Here is a 22,006-nt window from a genome sequence, read left to right on the forward strand (position 1 = left end):
CTAGCTATTTATTTTTGTATTAAATTCTGTATAAAGAGGAATGTAAGGGATGCTGATGATATAGCTCTCTGTATCTCAGACCCTTTATCCTCACTGTCATTCATACTAAATTTGTTCATCAAATTTCATAGGATCACAGGGATTAAAATCTATTTGAGCATACCATTTTACTCCCTGTGAACTCTCTTGCAAGCCAGACTCAACCTGAAGTGTTCACCTACTAATCACTCATTGTCTCAGAACAATTTAAATATTTTTTGAGTAGCTGTTACAAGGAAATTTAAAGATCCGTTTTTAATTAATTTTGGTATTATGATATAAATAATAAGCTGTTAATGTACATCCATCCCACAGTCTCACTCTCACTGGAAGATTTTACATTGTCAAAATAAATATCCATCCAAAGGTCCCATATATTTTTCTGGCCATTAATGTGTATTGGAGTTGCACCAACTGGGTTTTTCCTTGCTGGTTCCAATTGCTGATTTTTTTTAAGCAAAATTGACCAATCTGATTCTGATTACCAGTTCTGTGCAAGCTCACATGGTCATGTCACGTGGTTGTGTCACATGGTCTATTCAAAAATAGCCTGTGGGGATCTGGGCAGAAATAATTCAGGTTATTGAGCAATTTTTGAAACGTTTGACAACTATGAGCACTCTTTAAAGGTAAGTAGGCACAACTTCTTATATTTTAAAGATTGTAAGACAGACTGGCGTTATCCATTTAGCCAGCCTGGATACAAGTCCTGTCTAAGCAAGCCACTGCTAGACACTTAATATCAGCTATTTTTTCAGTGGGCCTCTCTCTGGAATGCAGCCTTTGCATCTAATCTGATAAGATGATTAATACCAGAGTATGTAACATCACAGGGATATCTCTCGGAGGTACCCAGCTGGACTCCCAAGTTCAAACAAAGGACCATATGAGTAACACTGATACACAGAAATTTGCACCAATAGTCAACCAAAAGGATGGGCTTATGCGCACCAAAAAAGCCAATGGCAAGACCTCTATTCCTTACTTTAAAAACCGGTTTATGACCTAGATCATTGTTTTCCTCCATCAGCTCACTGCCCAACCTGAGTATAACTTCTGCTGTATAGCAGACACCCCAGTGCTTATAGGGTGTGGCAATTCAATTTAGCCAAATCAGGCTGAAGTTTAGTAAGTTTAGCACAGATGTTCTAGAAAGCAAGCACAGAGCTGTCATTCTTGCCTCACAGCTCCAGGTTCTTCATATAGTCTGCATGTTCTCCCCATGTATTTACAGACTGATTGGCATCAGTGTCAATGAATTTACTCACTCAAAAACATTGTGGTCAGTTCTTTCATTACCATGTCCTCAGCAAGAGTGACTCATCATGCATTAAAAAAAATCAATAATTGGTTTTAGGCACTTCAATCTGCTATATCACAAATTCTAAGTTTTTAGAAAAGGTGGTTTGCCTCTCTCAAAAAGCTAAGACTTTTATTAAAAAACACTGTAGTGTAATCACTTAAGTTCAGATTTATTGTTATGTATACAAAGTAAAATGTAATTCATATTCACTACCCTGCCACTTGGAATGTATTTCACTCAATAGGCTATGTTAAATAACAGTACAGAATGTATTGGGCTGGTACGTTTGGCATTGGGTTGTCATAACTCCACCCATGACAACCGCTGCAATCTGACAATTAAGAAAGAAATGTGTACTCACCTTTTCTACTCAAAACTTTTTCTACCTTAAAATTGATGTATTTTTAAAGTTTTAATGGAATACTCCATCCAAAAATGACATTTTCTTTATATGCTACTTACCCTGTATGCTATTTAGCGATGACTGAGAAAAAAAAATTTATCTCATGTTTCATGCCAAATGAAGTGAAAGAAATTTAACAGAACATAACAGAACTCAATGGTGGCAAGTGTTTTACACTGGCAAATGATGTGTAAAACGTCCATGGAAAACAGAAACAAAAAAATTCACGTTACTCCTTTCACATTAATCCACATGTCCATTATCTGGTCGTTAGTCTCAATACATGCAAAACACTGTTATATAGTTACTTCCTGAGTTATCAGCATGCTCATACAAGTCACTGAAAAGAGGTTCCAGCACAGGATTCTTGGAGCTCACTCTCTGTGACAGGGTGACCTGCTGGGCAATATTGTAGGACCTTGGAATTGAACAACTGCTTCTCCAGATTGAGAAGGGCCAGTTGAGTAGGTGCTGGCATGTTGTTAGGATGCCCCAAGCACCTCCCAGAGAAGATATACAAGGCATGGTCCACTGAGAGACTGCCAAGAGGAGGACCCAGAATATTCGGGTGGGGTTGCATCTCTCAAACGTCCTGGGAGCATCTGGGTATTTCCCAAGAAGAGATATAAGATATTGCTTGTTGATAATGTCAAAAATAAATTTATATCTGATGTCACCCATCATAAAACTACTGTATTCCTTATATTTGATGGGTTAATATAGTGTACATTATTTACATACTAGCACCTGCATTGGTTCCTGTTCATTTACAATAAACTGGCGTAATTTGAGTAACAATGGTTCAAAATACGCTATTTGACGAAAGCTAGATAGATAGATAGATAGATAGATAGATAGATAGATAGATAGATACTTTATTAATCCCAAGGGGAAATTCACATACTCCAGCAGCAGCATACTGATACAAAAAATAATATTAAAGAGTAATAAAAATACAGGTAAAAACAGACAATAACTTTGAATAATAATGTTAACATTTACCCCCCCGGGTGGAATTGAAGAGTCACATAGTTTGGGGGACAAAATGAGATGGATGTACATTAACAGCTTGTTATTTATATCATATTTATTTTATATCATATTTAAGTTTATTAGGCTTACTTATGCAATCAGGTTTTTAAAGTGTAATTAAAATCTGATCAAAATGTAGAAAAGCTAAACTCTTGCTGCTAAATGTCTCTAAACAGATAACCTATATTCTCCAAGAGACCAATTTGACTGAGTTTAAAATAAGTATATCTGTAATAAGCAGCACTACTTACTGTGTTGAACTTGTTTAATCTGATAAACTGCCTTAAAATGAACTTAACTGCACTAGCAGACATAGCCTTACTTGAAAATCAGTTGATCGCGCATTCTTTCTGTTTCTAATAGCTTCTGAAACACCAAGGTTGAAAGATGACACTTTCTGATTTTGTTCTCGGGCAGCCAACAATTGAGCCTGCAGAATAATAGAACAGGGTGTGCTTAGTTTTTGGAAACATAGGTCAAGTCATGATTAAATGAAAATATGTCATGCACAATAATAGGTTAACAATATAACACTGTTGCTAAGTAATAAACAACTTGGTTTGGACATGTGCAGAGGAGAGATGCTGGGTATATTGGGAGAAGGATGCTAAGGATAGAGCTGCCAGGGAAGAGGAAAAGAGGAAGGCCTAAGAGGAGGTTTATGGATGTGGCGACAGAGGACATGCAGGTGATGGGTGTAACAGAGCAAGATGCAGAGGACAGAAAGATATGGAAAAAGATGATCTGCTGTGGCGACCCCTAACGGGAGCAGCCGAAAGAAGAAGAAGAAGCTAAGTAATAAACAACATACATAAAATATTGTCTGGCTAATAATCAGCTGAGTAAATATTTTGAGGATTTCACCTGATGGCAGTTATAAGACATTGGCAATTGTTTTTCAATGAATCTTAATGTTTTGCTCATCTTATTAGTATTTTGAAAATTAAGCAATCGAAAGATGTCCTTACCTGCTGCTTGAGCAGTTCATTTTGGTCTTTCTGCTGCTGATACTGTATCAGCACACGTTCATCATCTTTTTCCTTATGCTGTCTCTCCTCAGCAAAAGACACTGGCACATTGCTTTGAGCTCGTTGCATGCACAAGTAACACAGCTCCTACAAGAACAATCACTAGATGAGGAATGTAGATTCTCTATTATACAGGAAGAAATGAGTTTCTACTTGGCTGGCATTAGAACGATTTGTTTCTTAAACTTGTACATTTATGTCATTATACATGACTCGAGAACAAACTTATCATTCTAAGAAAATTGCAAAAAAAATTGTAAGACATATAATACATTGTATGTTGTACTTGCTCATTTGTAACAATAAAGAAAAAAGTTAATTTAACACATTCATACTTTAAAGCTATGTAAATGTTTAAAATGAGGGATGGTAACACACCACCTGTCCTTATCCAAGAGGCTCACTATGCAAATTATGTCATGCAAAATACGACAGAATTATACAGACAGTATATTCAAACAGCAAAAATATGTAACAACTCAATTGATGATAATCTTTGTACTACACAAATTACAAAATCCTTATTAATTCTGTTTGTGTATCTCATACACTAAAGTCATGAGAATGGGGAACTATATTTTATGTGGCACACATTTCTCAGCTGGTAATATTATATTGTTTAACATATCTTATTATGATAAGGTTAGTGTAACGTCTTTATTTTGAAATTATATAATTTAATTCAAATTCTGCACATCTAGGTTTAGGGCCATGTTGTGTTGACTAAAATTTGATACCTCTGGATGCTCTTATTGAATGCTTGTTTCCAGAATTATAGTGAGAAATGAAGGAAAACATTTGCCAACTATGTAATTTTCTCTTGTATCTCAAATTAGTGTGCATCAATCAGTTTTTTTCCATATTAAACTACCATTTCTGAAGGTCAATAACTTGATAAATGGTGGGATAACATTGCTGACAAGATAGATAAAGCAGATGTTAGGATTGGAACTTGAAATGTGGGCATGTGGGATATAAGCAGTATAGATATAATTTGGGTAAAGCAAACCAGATGGTTATGGAAATTTGCAAAGAATCCTTAGTTAAGTAAAGGCAAATGGTTTAGTTGGAAGATTATGACCTGAAAGGATGTCTGAAAGAGGACACCTGGGAATAGCAATTTATTGAGGAAGAAATATAAAAAACTGACTTTCTGCGAGTATTTAACATATTATATGTTTGTGAAAATATTGTTTGAATGATTTTAAAGCAATTTATCATAATGCTCATTGCTGAATACAATGCTTGGTGTTTTTTACCTGTCCTGCACGACCATGACTAACACAGGCTGAACCCAAGGACTGTTGATGACTTTGTATTCGTGGTTTCACATATTCTTGCTCCTGTCTCTCATTAAGTGATTGTTGTATTGGGAATTCAGAGATAATCCTGACAACAAAAAAGTAAGAAATTTACACATTACTTAATAGGTTTATAAATACCACAGGATTTGTATCTTGAAAGTTGAAATATGAAACCCATAGTGGATTTGTGACTGCAGTAAAACCACAGTACCAGAATATGATTAGTTATCTTTGAATCATGCATTATTACAATTTCTAAAATATATATTAAATAAGGGTGAATTAGCAAGGGGGGGGGGGGGCGGAGTGGTGGCTCTGAGGCTAAGGATCTGTGCTGGTATCCAAAAGGTTACTGTTCGAATCCCCGTCACTGCCAAAAGAGATCCTACTCTGCTGCCCTTGAGCAAGACCCTTAACCTGTAATTGCTCCAGGGGCGCTGTACAATGGCTGACCCTGCGCTCTGACCCTAAGGGTTATGCAAAAACTAACAAAGGAGTGGCACGGTGGCACAGTGGTAGCGCTGCTGCCTTGCAGTTAGGAGACCCGGGTTCACTTCCCTGGTCCTCCCTGCGTGGAGTTTGCTTGTTCTCCCCGTGTCTGCATGGGTTTCCTTTGGGTGCTCCGGTTTCCTCCCACAGTCTAAAGACATGCAGTTTAGGTGCATTGGCGATTCTAAATTAGCCCTAGTGTGTGCTTGGTGTGTGTGTGTGTGCGCCCTGCCTGGGGTTTGTTTCCTGGCTTGTGTCCTGTGTTGGCTGGGATTGGCTCCAGCAGACCCCCGTGACCCTGAAGTTAGGATATAGTGGGTTGGATGATGGATGGATGATTTAGCGAGGGTTTAAATGATACCTGGCCTCCTGGACCTCTTTAAATTTCACAGTCACAGATGCATACCTTAGCTCAACAGTTGTCTCATATATCTTTAATGTGAGATCCCTGCTAATAGCATTCTCCTTTCACTCTATGTCAAAACAATAGGGAGTGTTGAGTAATGCTCAGACAGATAATCTGATATGATTCTTGGAATGTTTTTTTCCCAATTGCATTAAACAAAGTATCAGAATACGAAACAGGAACCCTGTGAGTTGTGAAGTTAATGTCCTTTGCACATAGCAGGACATAATTTATATCAAGATCTCATAATGTACTAATACTTTGTACCTGTATAGTATTCATCTATAGTAACATAATACTACTTCAGTAGCAGCTCGTGGATACTAAGGTACATTTAGACTTAAGATTTTATCTTCATTAACACAATATACTAGTCACAATATTTTACAGTCAAGTAATGATATGGAAACATAAATAGTTTCAGTGACTTGCATCAAAATACAGGATACATAGGTTTACATGCCTGAAAATGTTACGACTCTAACAGTACAGTACATGTAACTTGGAGAAAAGGCATAAATTATTGTCTGTCAGCTTGGGCTTTGTTTACATAAGCATGAGTTCAGTTGAATACCCCTCTACAGATGGTGAAAGAGAAATCTGTTACCTGACGGAGAGTATCATGAGGAAATTGATTCATTAATAGCAGATTATCTTTCAGCAATAATTGAGTGTTATATTTCAACTAATATAGCTGGTCTATAGATAGATAGATAGATAGATAGATAGATAGATAGATAGATAGATAGATAGATAGATAGATAGATAGATAGATAGATAGATAGATAGATAGATTGAAAAAAATCTATCTATCTATCTATCTATCTATCTATCTAAGGGAAGATTCTGAGCAAGAACATAATAAATTATTTTCCACTTGTGCTCCACCTGCTCTGAAAAAGGAACTCATATAGGCTAATGAAATTTCAAAGAATCAAATTATTCTTACCTTTCTGGTGAAGTTTTGGGCCTTGCTTCCTCTTGTAGGTTGTCAGTGAGGCTGATCCAAGTCACTTTTGCTGGATGAAGAGCTTGTCTACTAGTCACATTTCTGTTGTTAAAGGAATCTAAAGACAAATGGCATTTTCACAGCAATAAATATTCATTCATCCATATACAGTATTAAAAAATTTGCTAAATGTGGGAACCAGAACCTGGGAACATCTGCTATTTAAATTAACTGTTGTTCCAGTCAGCATGGATGCTCAGTGGTTACTTCTAGTGCTTCATTGCCCAAGTGTCTTGGATTCAAACAGACATTGTCTATATGTAGTTTACACATATAGACTTCTCCATGACAAGGTTATATGAGTAAATGGTGAATTTAAATTTTTCCAATTTTATCAGTGTACATGAGCATGCCCTGTGGTGGTCTATCATCACATTGCCTGGATGGTGCTTGGTCCTGTTACCCTTTTGGATTCAGCTAATTCATAAAATTAATTAATAAAAGTTTGCAGTTCAAATAAAGATATTTAAGAAATGTAAGCAACACGTATGTCATTATAAATCAATACGGTTTACGTGTAACTAAAACAACATAGCACAAACTTTGTACAATGAATAAAAAAGTATGCTTAAGCATAGAAATTGAAGGTATGTTATTCACCTCCTTTTTCTTGCTCCTTCATTAACTCATTTTCTTCATTTTGATCACTTTCTGTTTCTTCACTCTCTCTCTGCTCTTCTTTAATTTGTTCCATCTTCTTCTTTTGAATTAATTCATTGGATTGGATACTTTAGGTTATAGAGAGTAGCAAACAACAAAACATATTACTAACCTACGCAATAATTCAGGTTTAACACTTTTTATGTGGAAAAAATATAAAATAAAGATTAGTAATTAGCAGTATAAAATTGTACACATTTAATAAAATGTGCATACGGTAATTAAAATGATTCTAGCAATGTCATGGATAAAATGTTTCCAGCCACCAGATGAGGAGAAAAAGGAAAGTAACATTGCATATTTAAACAAAAATGTTCACTAACATCACATATACAGCCAAACAGAATATGTAGCTAGAATATAGAATACAACATGGGATTAATTCAAATTTACTCAGTTCAGGGTCAATGAGACCAACAACCTACCCTGACAGTACTGAATAAAAGGGAGAAAATAGCTCTGGGCAGGGGCTCATGCTCACATTAACAGTTGTATAGGGCCAATTTAGAGTCACCAATTTACACACCCCACATACCTTTTGGAATGTGAGAAGTACCTGGAAGAAGTCACACATCAGCATAGGAACATTGTGCAAATTCCACACATAAAATGACAAGGTGCAAGATTTAAATAAAAAAATATTTTATTCCACAAATCATTTTTCTGTAATATTTTATACTCATTCATGTTCATTCTCAGTTGTTAATTTGCTTTGCAGTATTTTAAGAATTTGAACCTATGGGTTGAAGAAAGGTTACAACCCAGATTCTAACAGTTTTGGACTTTGCATTGCAAAATGTATTTTTGTAAGTACTCATAGGCTTGTAGCTTCACCTCACAGTACATATTGCAAATCTGGGATGTACTCTTCTAATGGGAAGCCAAGGCCAGTTTCACTGACAATGGAAACATCATAAGATCTGACCCTGGGTACCGTAGAAACTTACAGCATACTCAAAGGAAAACCTACATTTCCTCCCACTACGTCAATTTACAATAGCCAGTTAAAATTAATGTTATGTCTATAGACTGTGGAAAGACACCAGGACTTCTAGTGAAACCCCACACAAGTATAGGGAAAGCATGCAAATTTCACTCAAAATATACTACAGGTGAGAATCCAATTGGGCTCCAAATACTGCATGATCTGATATGACAACAGTGCCCATTTTGCTACAGAGCCATTATTTAAATTCAACATTATTTGTTAAATTATTTTTTTAAATAATAAATACATGTTTTAGCTTTGTTATATCTCTCTGAAAACTTATTTTCTGAACATCATTAAACCCTAAACGATTATTTAAATTGAAACAAAGGCATTCATTGTGGAGCTACATGGTTATTATTAAATGCCTATTATTAACAATTATTTTATAAGTACAGTATTTGAATTAGGCATGAACAGAAAATATACAAACCTTGTTGATGTAAACTATACTTAAACTGTCTCAAATACCTTTACAACAAAGAAGAAAAATTGGCTGGCATCATGAGACGGCAGCAGAGATGATAATGGCAATGGAAAAATGGGATTGAGAAGGGCAGGGCAGTGAAGGAAACATTGACAAATGAATCAAATCACCAGTTTATGTACAGTGTTTTTTTGCAAGATTCACTCATCAGGCATAAATTCATACCCATCGTGAACATTTTCTTTTAAAGGAAAGAGTAGATGTAATATGGCAAAATAAACAAAACATTAAGCCTGTATGCTTATGGAAAATGGAAGTTTTTAATCTTCTTACAGTGAAATTCCCTTCCCTCTTGTACCACATCTTAGCTCTTTGAAAGCATGAATTCTTGTCTTTTTAACTTTAGGAACTGTTCATGGATAACTACTTTACATGATACAGCCTGAACTGTTTGTGTAGTTCATTCAAGTTACAATATAAAGCATATATATTTTTGGTAAAATGAAAAATGAATATGACATTTTTTGTAAAGCAAAGTATATTGATACAAAATTAAACCATGTTATCTTTATGTTTCACAGTCATCCTATATCTATCTCTGAAAACAGTATTATTCTGAGCAGTGTAGTGGCACTGTATTTAAAGTTGCTGCCTTACATCTGCAGAATCACTGATTTAAAATCCTAGCCTAATCCTAATAGATAAATAAAATCAAAGATTGATCAAATAAAAAATTAATAAAAAGAAGTAAATAAAAACAATAAACAATTGACAAATAACAATTAGCAGCACATAAAAATACATCATGAGCAACTAAAAGCCAGGGAGAAAAAATGTGTTTTCAGCAAAGATTTAAAAATTGACTGAGCTGGAGCTGCTCTTATCTGAAGCGGTAGGTGAGGAGCAGTCACTGCAAAAGCACTGTCACCCCATTTCTTTCACCTTGATGGTGGGAAGGCCAGTAGAAACTGGTGAGATGATATCAGGGATCAAGAAGGGGCATAAGAGACAAAGAGGTCAGATAGACAGGCCTTGGCCAGACCATTTAAATATTTAAAAGTATGTAATACAATTTTAAAATCAATTCTAAGACTAATGGGAAGCCAATGAAGTGAAACCAAAATAAGAGTTTTGTGCTCATGCTTATGTGACCCAGCTAAGAGCCTCACGGCAGAGTTTTGGACCAACTGCAGGTGAGAGAGATGAGTTTGATTGGCACCACAGTACAATGAGTTATAATAGTCAAGACAAGATTAAACAAGGACATGAAGAACTTTTTCCAAATCAGCAAAACAAAGAAAAGGCTTGATTTTTGAAATGATTCTTAACTGGAAAAAGCAGCTTCATACAACAGAGTTTATCTGCTTATCCAATTTAAGACTATTATCAAGATTAATGCCCAGACTTTTTACAGATGTCTTGCAATCTTTCGCTAATGGACCTAGATTAATGTCAGGCATACCAGACACACTAGATGGACTCAACAACACAATCTCAGTTTTACTTTGACTTAGGGCAAGTTAAGAAAATTTGGCAACATCCAGCACTTTACATTATCCAGGTAAGCCGAAAGAGGTTCCAGGGAGTTGTTTCTAAGTGGTATATAAATTTGGGTGTCATCCCACCCATGCTCTGAGACAGATCTGCAGGAGGGCTGAGCGTAGGTGAAAGAAAGACAACCTCCAGGTGTGTTTTGAAACTTTAAAAAATAGTCTGTCCCATTACTAGAGGACAGTTAAAATTTCAAAATCAAAATATTCTCTGAGTTAAAAGCAGAAAACCATCATACACCCCATGTGCTATTTAATGTCATAAATGCTGCTATAAATCCTCCTACCCCTGTTTGTTCTGAATTGTCGATCTCCAGTGTGAGAAATTTTTTAATTTCTTTGTGGATAAAGTCAATATAACCAGATCTAGTTGTCCACCACTCTCCTATGAGAACTTAACTCCCCTAGCTGTTCTGTGTTTTTAAATGAATTTTTACCTGTCTCTTTTCCAGCTTTGTCCCAGTTGGTCAGCCATCTCAAGTCTACAACCTGTCCCTCTGATATAATTCTTTCACGTTTGATAAAGGAGGTCTTTAAAACTCTTGAGCCTTTTATTATGAGTCTTATTAAAACATCCCTCAAAACCGGTTCAGTCCCGGCCTATTTTAAAAATGCTGTGGTATGTCTGCTTTTAAAAAAAACAAACCTTGATCCAGCTGTATTGTCAAATTTTAGACAATATCTCAGCTACCTTTAATGCCAAAGATCCCGGGAAAGATTGTACTTGATCAATTGTAAACATTTTTTGAATATAATCACATACATGAAATTTTTCAATCTGGTTTTAAACAATATCACAGCACTGACATGGCTCTTTTCTTAATGAAAATTTATTGCCTGTTGATTCTGGGTTACCTGTTGTGCTTTTATTTTTAGATTTACCACAAGAATGTAGACAATGATATGCAAACAATACATAACAACATTCTTACTATTTATATTAACTGATATTAATATCATAATTCCATAAAATACAAATTAGGCCTACAGAGTCCCAGATCTTGATCAAAGACCTCCGCCAGAGATCCAAGCTTTAACTGTAAAATAAGCTGTTATTGCTTGAACCTTACTTGAAAGCATCAGTATTTAGATTTCGCAGCTTCTCAGACTACAAGCCATTCTGGTGTTTTCACCTCCTTTAAATAGAGGAACACGTATCAGAATATAATTAATTATGGCATAATCCTATGCCCGTGTTACAAAGTTACAACACCAGGAACAGTGTTAAAGAAAGTGATTAAACAAAGAATGAAACAAAAAGTAATCAATCTTGATCCAAGTTAAACATAAAAAATATTTTAAGAAATACTCTACTTCTACTTATATTCTACGCTTAAAGACCGCTGTAGGCTTGTGTGGCACTGCTTTGACATAATGCTGCAGACCAAATAACCAATGTTGGGACAGACTCAGGTTTCCTTATATTGGAATAATTTTCTAGCATCACTTACACAGATGTTTTTATGTTAAAATGTGCCTATAGTATCTACAGTATTACTTCTAAAAGGAATGGCCTTTTCAACTAAATGAAAAATGTAACTATGTTCAAATAACCAGGCATACCTGAGGTTAAAGGTACTGAACTGTTCAATCCACAGTGATGACATGCATTAATTAAACTCCTAGAACAGTGAACCATAGATAGTGTACCTTGGAAACAGGACTGTGTTACTTGTTCCAGGTCTTTGCGGCCACATTTCTCGACTTGATATTACAGAGTCGCATGTTCCTGGTCTCTGAGAAAGTACAATTATTCAACATTAGCACTTAACTATTTCATGTTTAAACACATTTGTTCTCCATGACAGTCAACATACAATTTTATTCAAACATGTTTGATGGTAACTTGAAACACAGATTGAATTAATCTGAAAATGAAACTGGGAAAGGTTGATACACAATAGAATAATGTTTTCAATAAATTCAAATTGAGAAAGAAGTATACAGAAGATATCTAGATTCCAAAAAACATTATTTTAAATAATGTGTAAATATTTACTATATTTTCTTTTATTCACGTGAAAGGAAAATGACTGCTGCAAAGTATAAACAAAAGTGCAATGAAACTACTTTTAATGTAAAGCCGAAATACTGTACTATAAATAAAATTTGTTTTTATTTAATGTCCTCAAAACTATAACTGAGTGAAACAATTAACAAATAAAACTTACATTACACAGAGAATTTAACAAGTTGCCACTGGTGTCCATGGAGTTGAGGAAATCCCGGTAAAATTTCATTTTAACTTTTCCATTACGTACAGAGAGAACACCAATTCCACAAAAATTAAATAAAACATTTCGTTTGGAAGCAAGGGTGCGGGACAAGAGTATAAGAGTATCTCTCACACATCCTTCGACTGTGTCTCGATCAAATGAGCTCTCCAAGGCAATACTTGTGAAGTTCAAGGGGACAACTGGTACATCCCCTGTTGAGATACAATATTCACATAACAGTGTGAAAATACAGACAAATGATGATAGCACAATATAAAACTATAACCTTCAAACTCCTAAAATATAAAATACATATTCTGTGGTAGAACTTCTGCCTCTCATAAGGTGACCAGGGTTCACATCCCAGGTTCTCCCTGTGCCTGTGTGAGTTTCCTCCCACTGTCTAGACACTATGCATGTTAGGTGAATTGGTGGTGTTAAATTTGCCCTAGTGTGTGTTTGGTGTGTGTGGGTGTATGTGTTTGCCCTGTGATGGAATAGTGATCTGTCCACGGGTTGGTCCTGCCTTGTGCCCTACGCTACCTGGGACAGGCTTCTGCCCCCCTGCATCCTTGGTCTGGATTAAGTGGGTTAGAAAATGACATGATATCCCCCATAGTTTTCAGTTTTCTTCATTTTACAAAATTATGCATGAATTGTAAAACAGGTAAATAGCATCACTGCTATAGTAACTAAAACAAATGGTTAAGTACTTCGGCCAGTAATCCGGATTATTCAAAAGTAGGAGAAAGGTTGAACAATGTGTAGACTGTTATTCATATGACAATAATATCAGCAAATGAATAAAAAGGTCTTACCTGCACTAGGTAATCTGTATTGCTCCAGTCCATGAGTTTGTGCTAATTTTTCAGAAAGCTGAAATACTGGCCTTTGTATCATAAGTGATTTATGTCCTATGTCTAATTTGTATTGAGATAAAGTGAACATTCCTAGTCCTGGGACATTGACACCCTGAAAAAGAAAAAAAGAAAAAGTTCAGCTATTGGACTTACATATCTCCGGGGATCAGGGTTTAATTCCCAGCTTGCTTCCTGCTTGTGTGGATTTAGTATGGTCTCCATGTGTCCATGCAAGTTTTATGTGGCTATTTTGGTTTCCTATGACATCTGAGAAGAAAGCAGGCATTTCTCATATTTGTGTTCTTCTATTATTTTATTCTTATAATTCTTTATTTTATATTATTTATTTAGTAAACATTATATATCTAGCTTAAAGCTATTATTATCTTGGGTTGCTTGAGACCCAAATATATATTGCTTTTAGTGAAGCTTATTAAATATACCTTTTCTAAAAAGCAGACAAATCATACAAAACACTGCCTTACTCTATACAGAAAAAGCCAATATTAGATAAAACTGAGATGTGAATAAATATCTGTTATATCAGCATACTTTTTAAAATACCAAAAACTTCGGTTTCGTACCTTCTGAAGAGCCATCTGCCCTTTGATGAATGACAAAATATGTGTCCAAATGATGTCAATATCTGAAAATTATGAATAATAAGACAAAGCAATGGAATTATTTCTTTGAAATAATTGAACATTTTTTGAAAACTTACTTTTTATGAGATAGATAGATAGATAGATAAAAAATTGTAGTAATGCATTTTATTACATACACGTTTGTGGTATGCCGTTCTTTGGAAGGATAAATAAAACTTTATTATTATATGCATTACAAAAAACATTCCAATTGATGGTGCACTGCAAATGTTAACACTGAGGCCTATGATGATTACATAGAGGTAACCCATCTTAGATATGTAGCACATCCAGTATAATATATTTGCTACAAAAACCTTGGTTTCTATTGCATAATGCAAATACTTACAAGCTATCCTAAAAGATAGAAGGAGTCTTTTGGTATTAATTCATGACAGTAAAACTAAAAGATTTTATGAGTAATTTTTTCATGAAAAGAAAATGTTTGATCAAAAACCTCCATAACCTCATGGCCCAAAGAATACAAATCCCTTTACAATTTGAAAAAGTGTAAAAATGCAAGGATAATCACTACTCATTGTGGTGCTGTCCATATTCAACACTGTGCCATTGCAGGCCAAAATATCATACTCGATTTATTCCACATGTTTTATCACACTCCTCCTTGACCATGATCCAAAGCAGTCAACATATAAAACTCTACTACTCTTTTATCAGATACCCTGTGCAAAAATGTTGCCTTAGTTATGTCTAAATGTCAGGCTCTGTGTTCACAACTCTGAAGCACTGTCCCGCTATCCACTTCACTTCTCATTGGTTCACTTTTCTTTTACTTAGTCATTGTATGAAAAACTCAGCAGAAAAATTACAGAAGAAAGAATCTTCAGCTTGAATAAATAAAAGGTCCCACAGCAACAATTCTGATTCTCCGGTACATGAAAATTCTGATAGCTACAACAATTTACTTCTCTTTTTAGAAATAACAAAAAAATATGTATAAAGCCTCTTCAAATTTCAGAATAGTCTGCACTCATCAAGAATTTAAATCATATTGGTTACACACTGACACCATATGACTAAAGTGAAACGGAGCTAGTAGAGAGCCGGCACCTTGAGAGCAAATAACTTATAGAAACACACTGAACAGCTATCATGTAACAAAGATACAAAAGCAGTATTCCCTTACATTGTAACTGCTATGTAATTGTGTGCATCACCTGAATCCACCTTCAGAAGTAATAAAAATAATAAACTAGACCATAACGTGGCACATTGGTTGACATTGCTGATCCATGAGTCAATTCCAGTGTCTAGTTGTTGTCTGAGTGGATTTTACATATTTTCCCTGGATCTGCAAGGGTCTTGATCTGGGCACTCCAGTTTTCCTTCCAGAGACTTGTGTGATAGGTTAACTGGCAATTCTAAACTGTCCATCTGTACATAAATAGGCCCTGTAATGTCCGGAGCAAAGTGCTGCCAAGATGGGTTCTGAATATCAATTGGACTGGCGAGCTTTGTTGGGCTGAATGGCCTGTTCTTGTCTAGAGTGTTCTAATGTTCAATAAACAGGTCTGAAAATGTTATGGTATGTAAAATAAATTGCTGTTTGGTCAGATTCCAACTAAATTTACTGTATTTATAAATGTTTTTGTTTGGCTGGGTTATTTTAAATTAACTTACAGCATGTATGAACATTTTTGTTTCACTGGGTTATTTTAAACTGAACTCTTCTACCATTAAAACTAAAGCTTCAACAGACATGTTACTTCCATATGGAGCTGCATTTGAAAGGCAACTGACTTTGCTTTAAGAGTTGTAAGGCTTTAAAGTCTAGTAAATGAGTTCAGGTGACAGACAATGAAAAGTGGCTGCTGGTACTCACGGTTTTCTGAGAGTCTGGGCAACGTAAGCACCATATCCTTGTGAATGACTTCCAGACAAAACAGATTTTCATATCCGTGTGTTCAATATATATAGTAGCATATTTTACATATCTTATTTTTATATTTTTCTTTTTTCTTTCTTCATCTTGTAATGCACTTTGAGCTACATAATTTGTATGAAAACGTTCTATATAAATAAATTTTGTTATTGTTACCATTAGCCTCTCAGTTCTAATCAGTAAAATGTTTAACCTTTTCAAATATGTTAAACCTCTTGTTTAATTATACCCCTTTAACAACAGTTTGACACCATCCACATTAAATTACAATGATTATGTGTGTCTCTTTTTAAAGAAATGATGATACAAACCATATTTAGTACCAATTGGCAGAACTGTATTTTTGTTTAGGTGAGCAAAAGATCATTTCTAAAAAATATGCGTAAGTGCACATAACAAGGTGGTACAAGTTGTTCATTGCTACTCACCCCTGTTTGACCCACCATAAATAGGTCACTGTATTCAGCATAGAAAAGGCACTTAATCCTGTCTATTAATACAGAAAAGCCAGCTACACATGGGTCCTTGTATAAAACTAACAGGCACAGGAATCTGCATTTAATCTGCCTGTTAGTAGAGAATATCCAGATGCACATGGGCCAGTGGGTTTAGTGTTTAAACCTAGCATGTATGGAAACTTACATTAAATACAACCTGCTAGTATACAAGTCTAAGAAACACATGGATCAGTATTTAACCCAAACTACATGTCATCTATTAATACAAATCAGGCAGACACATGCCTAAATCTTACAATGTTGTGTTCTCCTAGCTAAGGGGTTTAACTACAAATCACAAGCTTTCAGGATCAGACTCATTAAGTGGTTAATTGTGTGATGGGTCACGGATTATTTTTTAATATATTAATGTGTCTTTGTTCAAAATTATTATTTTTATTATGTATACCCGGGGTTGTCTGATTTTTGGACTGGAGTTGGTTGTTTAATTCTCAGTGATCTCAGCTACCAGCTATCATCTGGACTATATGGCTAGACTCTGGACCATTTTTTTCACTTGATATTAGCCATCGGAGTTTACATTTGCGGCTGGAGGTCTCCCAGTCCACCCATCTACTCGCCAAGCTGTAAGCTGCGAGCACTTTGCCTTTGTGCTCTGCTTCTTTTACCACGGCTGGTGAGTTAAGTGTCCACTCTTTAGGTTAGCTGTGTCCAATATCTTTATAATACAATTAACTGCTACTTGCAGGGCTAATTGATTCTTGCTGTGACGCACGCTTGTGCTGAGTGTCAGTATCTACCGGACAATTCTGGGCGGTAGTATCTGCTTCATCTCCGATATGGCGCTAATGTACTCGTCATCGCAGCTTCAAACTATGAATATGGTTTCTGAAGCCTGAATGGATTAATATTGTGCACAAATAAAGGAAAAATAACCATCTACGAAACCGTTAGGAAAGAATTGTATTGAGTGCAACACTTAGAAATATCAAATAATGTACTCATTTTCTGATTGATGGTCGCAGTTCAGTGTGTTAACGAAAACGAGGCATTAATCACTTTGAAATCGTTTTAAACGATTACCCGCCTTGGCACCGGGTAAACGCACAGTCCTATAGATAAACCGCAGCGGAGCTCTGTGTTACGCTTTTTTTTTTTAGCCAGCACATGTTAAGTAAACTTTTCCGAACAGTAAAAATTACAGATATTCAGATTTGAGCATTCCTTGGTGCAGTGGGGGCCCATTGCTTTTAAAGTCGCAAGACCTTCAAGTACAATTAAGCAATTTTAAGTGAGAAGCATAGAGAAAAAAGGCTGTCTGAAGTGTTGATTGTACTCACCGCTTTCGGAGAGTTTAGACAGGGTAAGCAGAGAGTTCTTCTCCCCCTCAGGGACTCCGTGGAGGACAGTTTCAATCATTTTTAAATGGATAATGGAAACTATCTTAAAAATGCCGATGCTCGTGCATACAGTAGTACTACGTGTAGCAGGAGCTTCCTTAATTTCTTGCTGTCTCTACTTTTATCTGGCCATTCGCGTCTCCGAGGACACCACTAGAAACAATGCGCGGTTGCCAGGGGTGATGGGTTGATGAACGCCCTGTGCGTCGCGTGCACTTTACTTGGGACAGCCAGGCGCGCTCACTGGCCCCCAACTTCAACTCGTCCACGCGTTTAAAACATATTTCTTCAGAGTTTACATCTGAAATAGCCCTCTCGCTTAAACTATATGTAAACAACTAAACCACGTTATAGCGAACATCAAAGTGGGTATGAGATCCGGCAGTAGTTAAAGTTAATTAAAGTGTTCTGTAAATAAATTACGTTCGACTAGCAGGAAATGTTAATACATACGTAGAATATAATCAGATATCTCAGTTAAATCCCCATGGATTCCGAGATGTACAGTTTCAATCATTTTGTAGTACTAAAAATGCATCCTGCAATGTCACTGATTGTGCAAGCAGCAGTAATGTGTATGGTACAGACTTCCCGGCTCGCCCTTTGCCTCCACATTTATCACTGAGATGACCGGAGGACATGCAAAGTCGACACCAGGCATAGATATGAACTCACATAAATTCAAGTTTGAAATTGTTTTGCAGGCTTACTTACTCCTTGAGAATATTATGGCCCAAGTTGGACATTGCATGGAACACAGACAAGGTCATCACTGACCATGGCAATGCCTGTTTTACCATCAAGATGCTACCCAGATCAGGTCATCATTCATCCCAGGGTCCAAACAGATGGGTCATTATATGCAACTTATATTCCAAACTTTCCACAATTTTAAGCAGAATACAAAGGTGGCAAGAAAAAGCAGTTATACAAAGTACATTGAGGATTCTGAACCAAGGCAGCAAAATGATTTGTCACCTAATGAGAAGATAGCACATATTTCAAAATGAATACTGCATATTATTCAAACAAATGTATCTTTACTGTAGAAGCATCTTTCTGTTAAGATGGTGTTATGATTAGGCAGGAGCTGGGACTTGCAGCACGACAGGATGGGAGAGAGAACAAATTGTATTTTGGAAGATATACTTATCTGTTGTAAGAATGTTCTCCATCCAGAATCACCGAGCATTGAAGAGTGGTACAAGGGAATGGACAAACATTTCCAAATTTTGGTGTTACGCTTATGTAGACCACTCCAAACAGAAATACACAATTAAATGGAAAACTGCTTCAATCAAGTGCTCCTTCATGAGTTTGTAGACTTTGACCAGTCAATAAATAATTTTTCTAGTTTTCTGTTTATGATTACATTTCTGAACATTTATGGATTATTTTTCACCTGAAGTTTTTTTTTTCTGGACCAGGTGCATTATTCAAGGATTTGACCTAGACATTTGAGATGGTATGGCATAGCAGTGAAAACTAAAAGTTGCTTCAAAATATTTAGGTTGGATATCCATAATACTAACTTGATTCTATAATAATGGCATCAAAATGAAACAGGCACACAACTGCCTTTGCACCATCAAAAGTTGCATGACTGGTGACGTTAACGTATCACTTGTGACATCACACATCCAAACAGGACAAAAACATTTGAAGAATATGATATCTGCTTATTACCCCATACAATCCCATGTACCTTCCACTACACAAATCCATACAAAATACTATCTCATTAAAGCTATGGCATCAAAAAGTTTCTAAAACTCTCTGAATACACACTGTTCTCATTACTAAGCTCTGCCATGTGCCAGCAGATACCACCAGGTTCAGAAAATTGTAACATCCGAACAGTACATGTCCAAAATCACTTTCACAATCACTTTAACCCATTATTACTATGACTGGTCTCTTTTATTAATATCAAGTATTGCACAGTGATATAAAATGTCATATATGATTTGTATCATATGCTGCTTTGTGCATTATGTTTGTGTTCAGCTCTAGGCACCTTTATGGTATGTTATTTCATGTTTTATTTTACAAAGAGAATCTACACAAATAAGAATTTCAATGGACACGTTATTCAGTTCCAAGCAAAAGTTTAGACATGCTTGGCCAAATTGCCATTTTGTTGACATTTAAAGTTGAAAACAATAACTGCAAACTTCAACAGCAAACAAACTTAAATAGTGGCATGTTTATGAAAATGTTAATGCAAGCTACAATGTGCATTTGATGAACTGAAAAATGTACAAAAATAAAAGAGTCAACATGGCATGTGCAAAGATTTGGGCACCCTTTCAATTACATGGTCTCAGCACTCATTAGGTTGTTAATCTGGACAAGAACCATCACAGGGAATTGTCATCTGATGAGAATTCTGGAACCTAACAAAGTGACTCTTCAAACAGTGTGCAACACTCAATAACCATTAGTACTTCTAAGCAACTTACTGAGTATCCAAAGATTAAATTAACCGATGCCTACAAAGTGGAGGAAAGATATAAAAAAAGAGGCTAATGTACTTCTCACCTAGCAATTTACACAGTTTGAAATGTCTTTTAAAAATGGCAGGTAACAGGAACTATGGAGGTCAAGTCAAAATCTAGATGACCAAGAAAACTGAATGATAGAATAGTTCATATACTGTGCAGGAAGACAGAGCAAACCCCCCATATAACTGCAAGAGGTGTGTATGCAGGTATTACCGAGAAAGGCTGGGTGGTGCACTGCTGTACTGGGCAGCGTTAATCACACAGACATGGCCTTAATGGAAAAGCCATTTGAAAGAAACCTCATTGTAAAACAAAAAAAAAAACAAACTTAAGTATTCAATAAAGTTTTTGCATTAAGACAAAATCATTTAGGAACCAAGTGCTACAAACAGATGAATTGAAAATCAAACTGGCTACAACTACAAACGTTTAGGTGAAAAAAGGAAGAGAGCTTAAAAAACAAAATAACACCTTGCACTGGGGTTGTGGCAGCCAATGGCACAGGAAATACTGTGTTAGCATAGGGAAGAATAGATTCCATAAATCGTTGTGGAGAATGTAGGTCAGCCAGGCAAATGAAGCCTCAATGCTGGAAGTAATCTGCAAGGAAGAATGGGGAAATAATTTCCAAAGCAAAAATACAGACTCATTGCTGGCTACAGAAAAGTTTGCGAGCTGTGATTTTTTTTTTGTTTTTAGTTTTTAGGTAATTTGTACATTTGCATTTTCAAAATTTTCATTATATCAGTTTGTTTGCTGTCAAAGTTGTATTTACTATTTTTTTTACTTTAAATGTCAACAAAATGTGTAAGGTGTGTTCAAACATTTACATGGATGTACATAATAAATCAATTTTGAACTTCAACTCATATAATTCATCCATCCATCCATCCATTGTCTCCCGCTTATCCGAGGTCGGGTCGCGGGGGCAGCAGCTTGAGCAGAGATGCCCAGACTTCCCTCTCCCCGGCCACTTCTTCTAGCTCTTCCGGGAGAATCCCAAGGCGTTCCCAGGCCAGTCGAGAGACATAGTCCCTCCAGCGTGTCCTGGGTCTTCCCCGGGGCCTCCTCCCGGTTGGACGTGCCTGGAACACCTCACCAGGGAGGCGTCCAGGAGGCATCCTTATGTTTTTTAATTGGCAGTCATCTTGAATTGTAACATTCAACTTATGATTTCTGTCTTTTGACAAATAATACCTTTTTCTTTCAGTTACACTGTTAAAATGTTCCCCTGAACTAGAAATATAGATAAATGTTAGTGATTATTATAGAAGAGATTTCACACAAGGGGATACTGTGTTTTACACTGGTTGCCACAATGATATCTGAAGTGCACTACTCAGAAAGAAAGAAATGTCTTGAACAAATTAGCTTATGTGAATG

At 36.0% G+C, this 22,006-nt stretch overlaps 1 protein-coding gene across 2 annotated transcripts in view; it reads right to left on the reverse strand.

The window, feature by feature from the left end:
• Positions 1-18,339, reverse strand: part of LOC114650458 (coiled-coil domain-containing protein 81-like) — a 36,724-nt gene extending 18,385 nt beyond the window's left edge. The window contains exons 1-10 of one of the 2 annotated variants that reach the window (XM_028800105.2): positions 18,060-18,339; positions 14,299-14,360; positions 13,673-13,826; positions 12,810-13,066; positions 12,289-12,374; positions 7,614-7,741; positions 6,954-7,071; positions 5,065-5,194; positions 3,746-3,892; positions 3,100-3,207 (exon numbers count right to left, since the gene is read on the reverse strand). In XM_028800105.2, coding sequence (XP_028655938.1) covers positions 3,100-3,207; positions 3,746-3,892; positions 5,065-5,194; positions 6,954-7,071; positions 7,614-7,741; positions 12,289-12,374; positions 12,810-13,066; positions 13,673-13,826; positions 14,299-14,360; positions 18,060-18,138 — 1,269 coding nt within the window. In that variant the 5' untranslated portion in view covers positions 18,139-18,339. The remainder of the gene's footprint in view (positions 1-3,099; positions 3,208-3,745; positions 3,893-5,064; positions 5,195-6,953; positions 7,072-7,613; positions 7,742-12,288; positions 12,375-12,809; positions 13,067-13,672; positions 13,827-14,298; positions 14,361-18,059) is intronic. The other variant, XM_051926278.1, reaches the window with a different exon arrangement.
• Positions 18,340-22,006: the final 3,667 nt, after the last annotated feature.

Source organism: Erpetoichthys calabaricus, chromosome 4 (genome assembly GCF_900747795.2).
Source record: "Erpetoichthys calabaricus chromosome 4, fErpCal1.3, whole genome shotgun sequence".
NCBI lineage: Eukaryota > Metazoa > Chordata > Cladistia > Polypteriformes > Polypteridae > Erpetoichthys > Erpetoichthys calabaricus.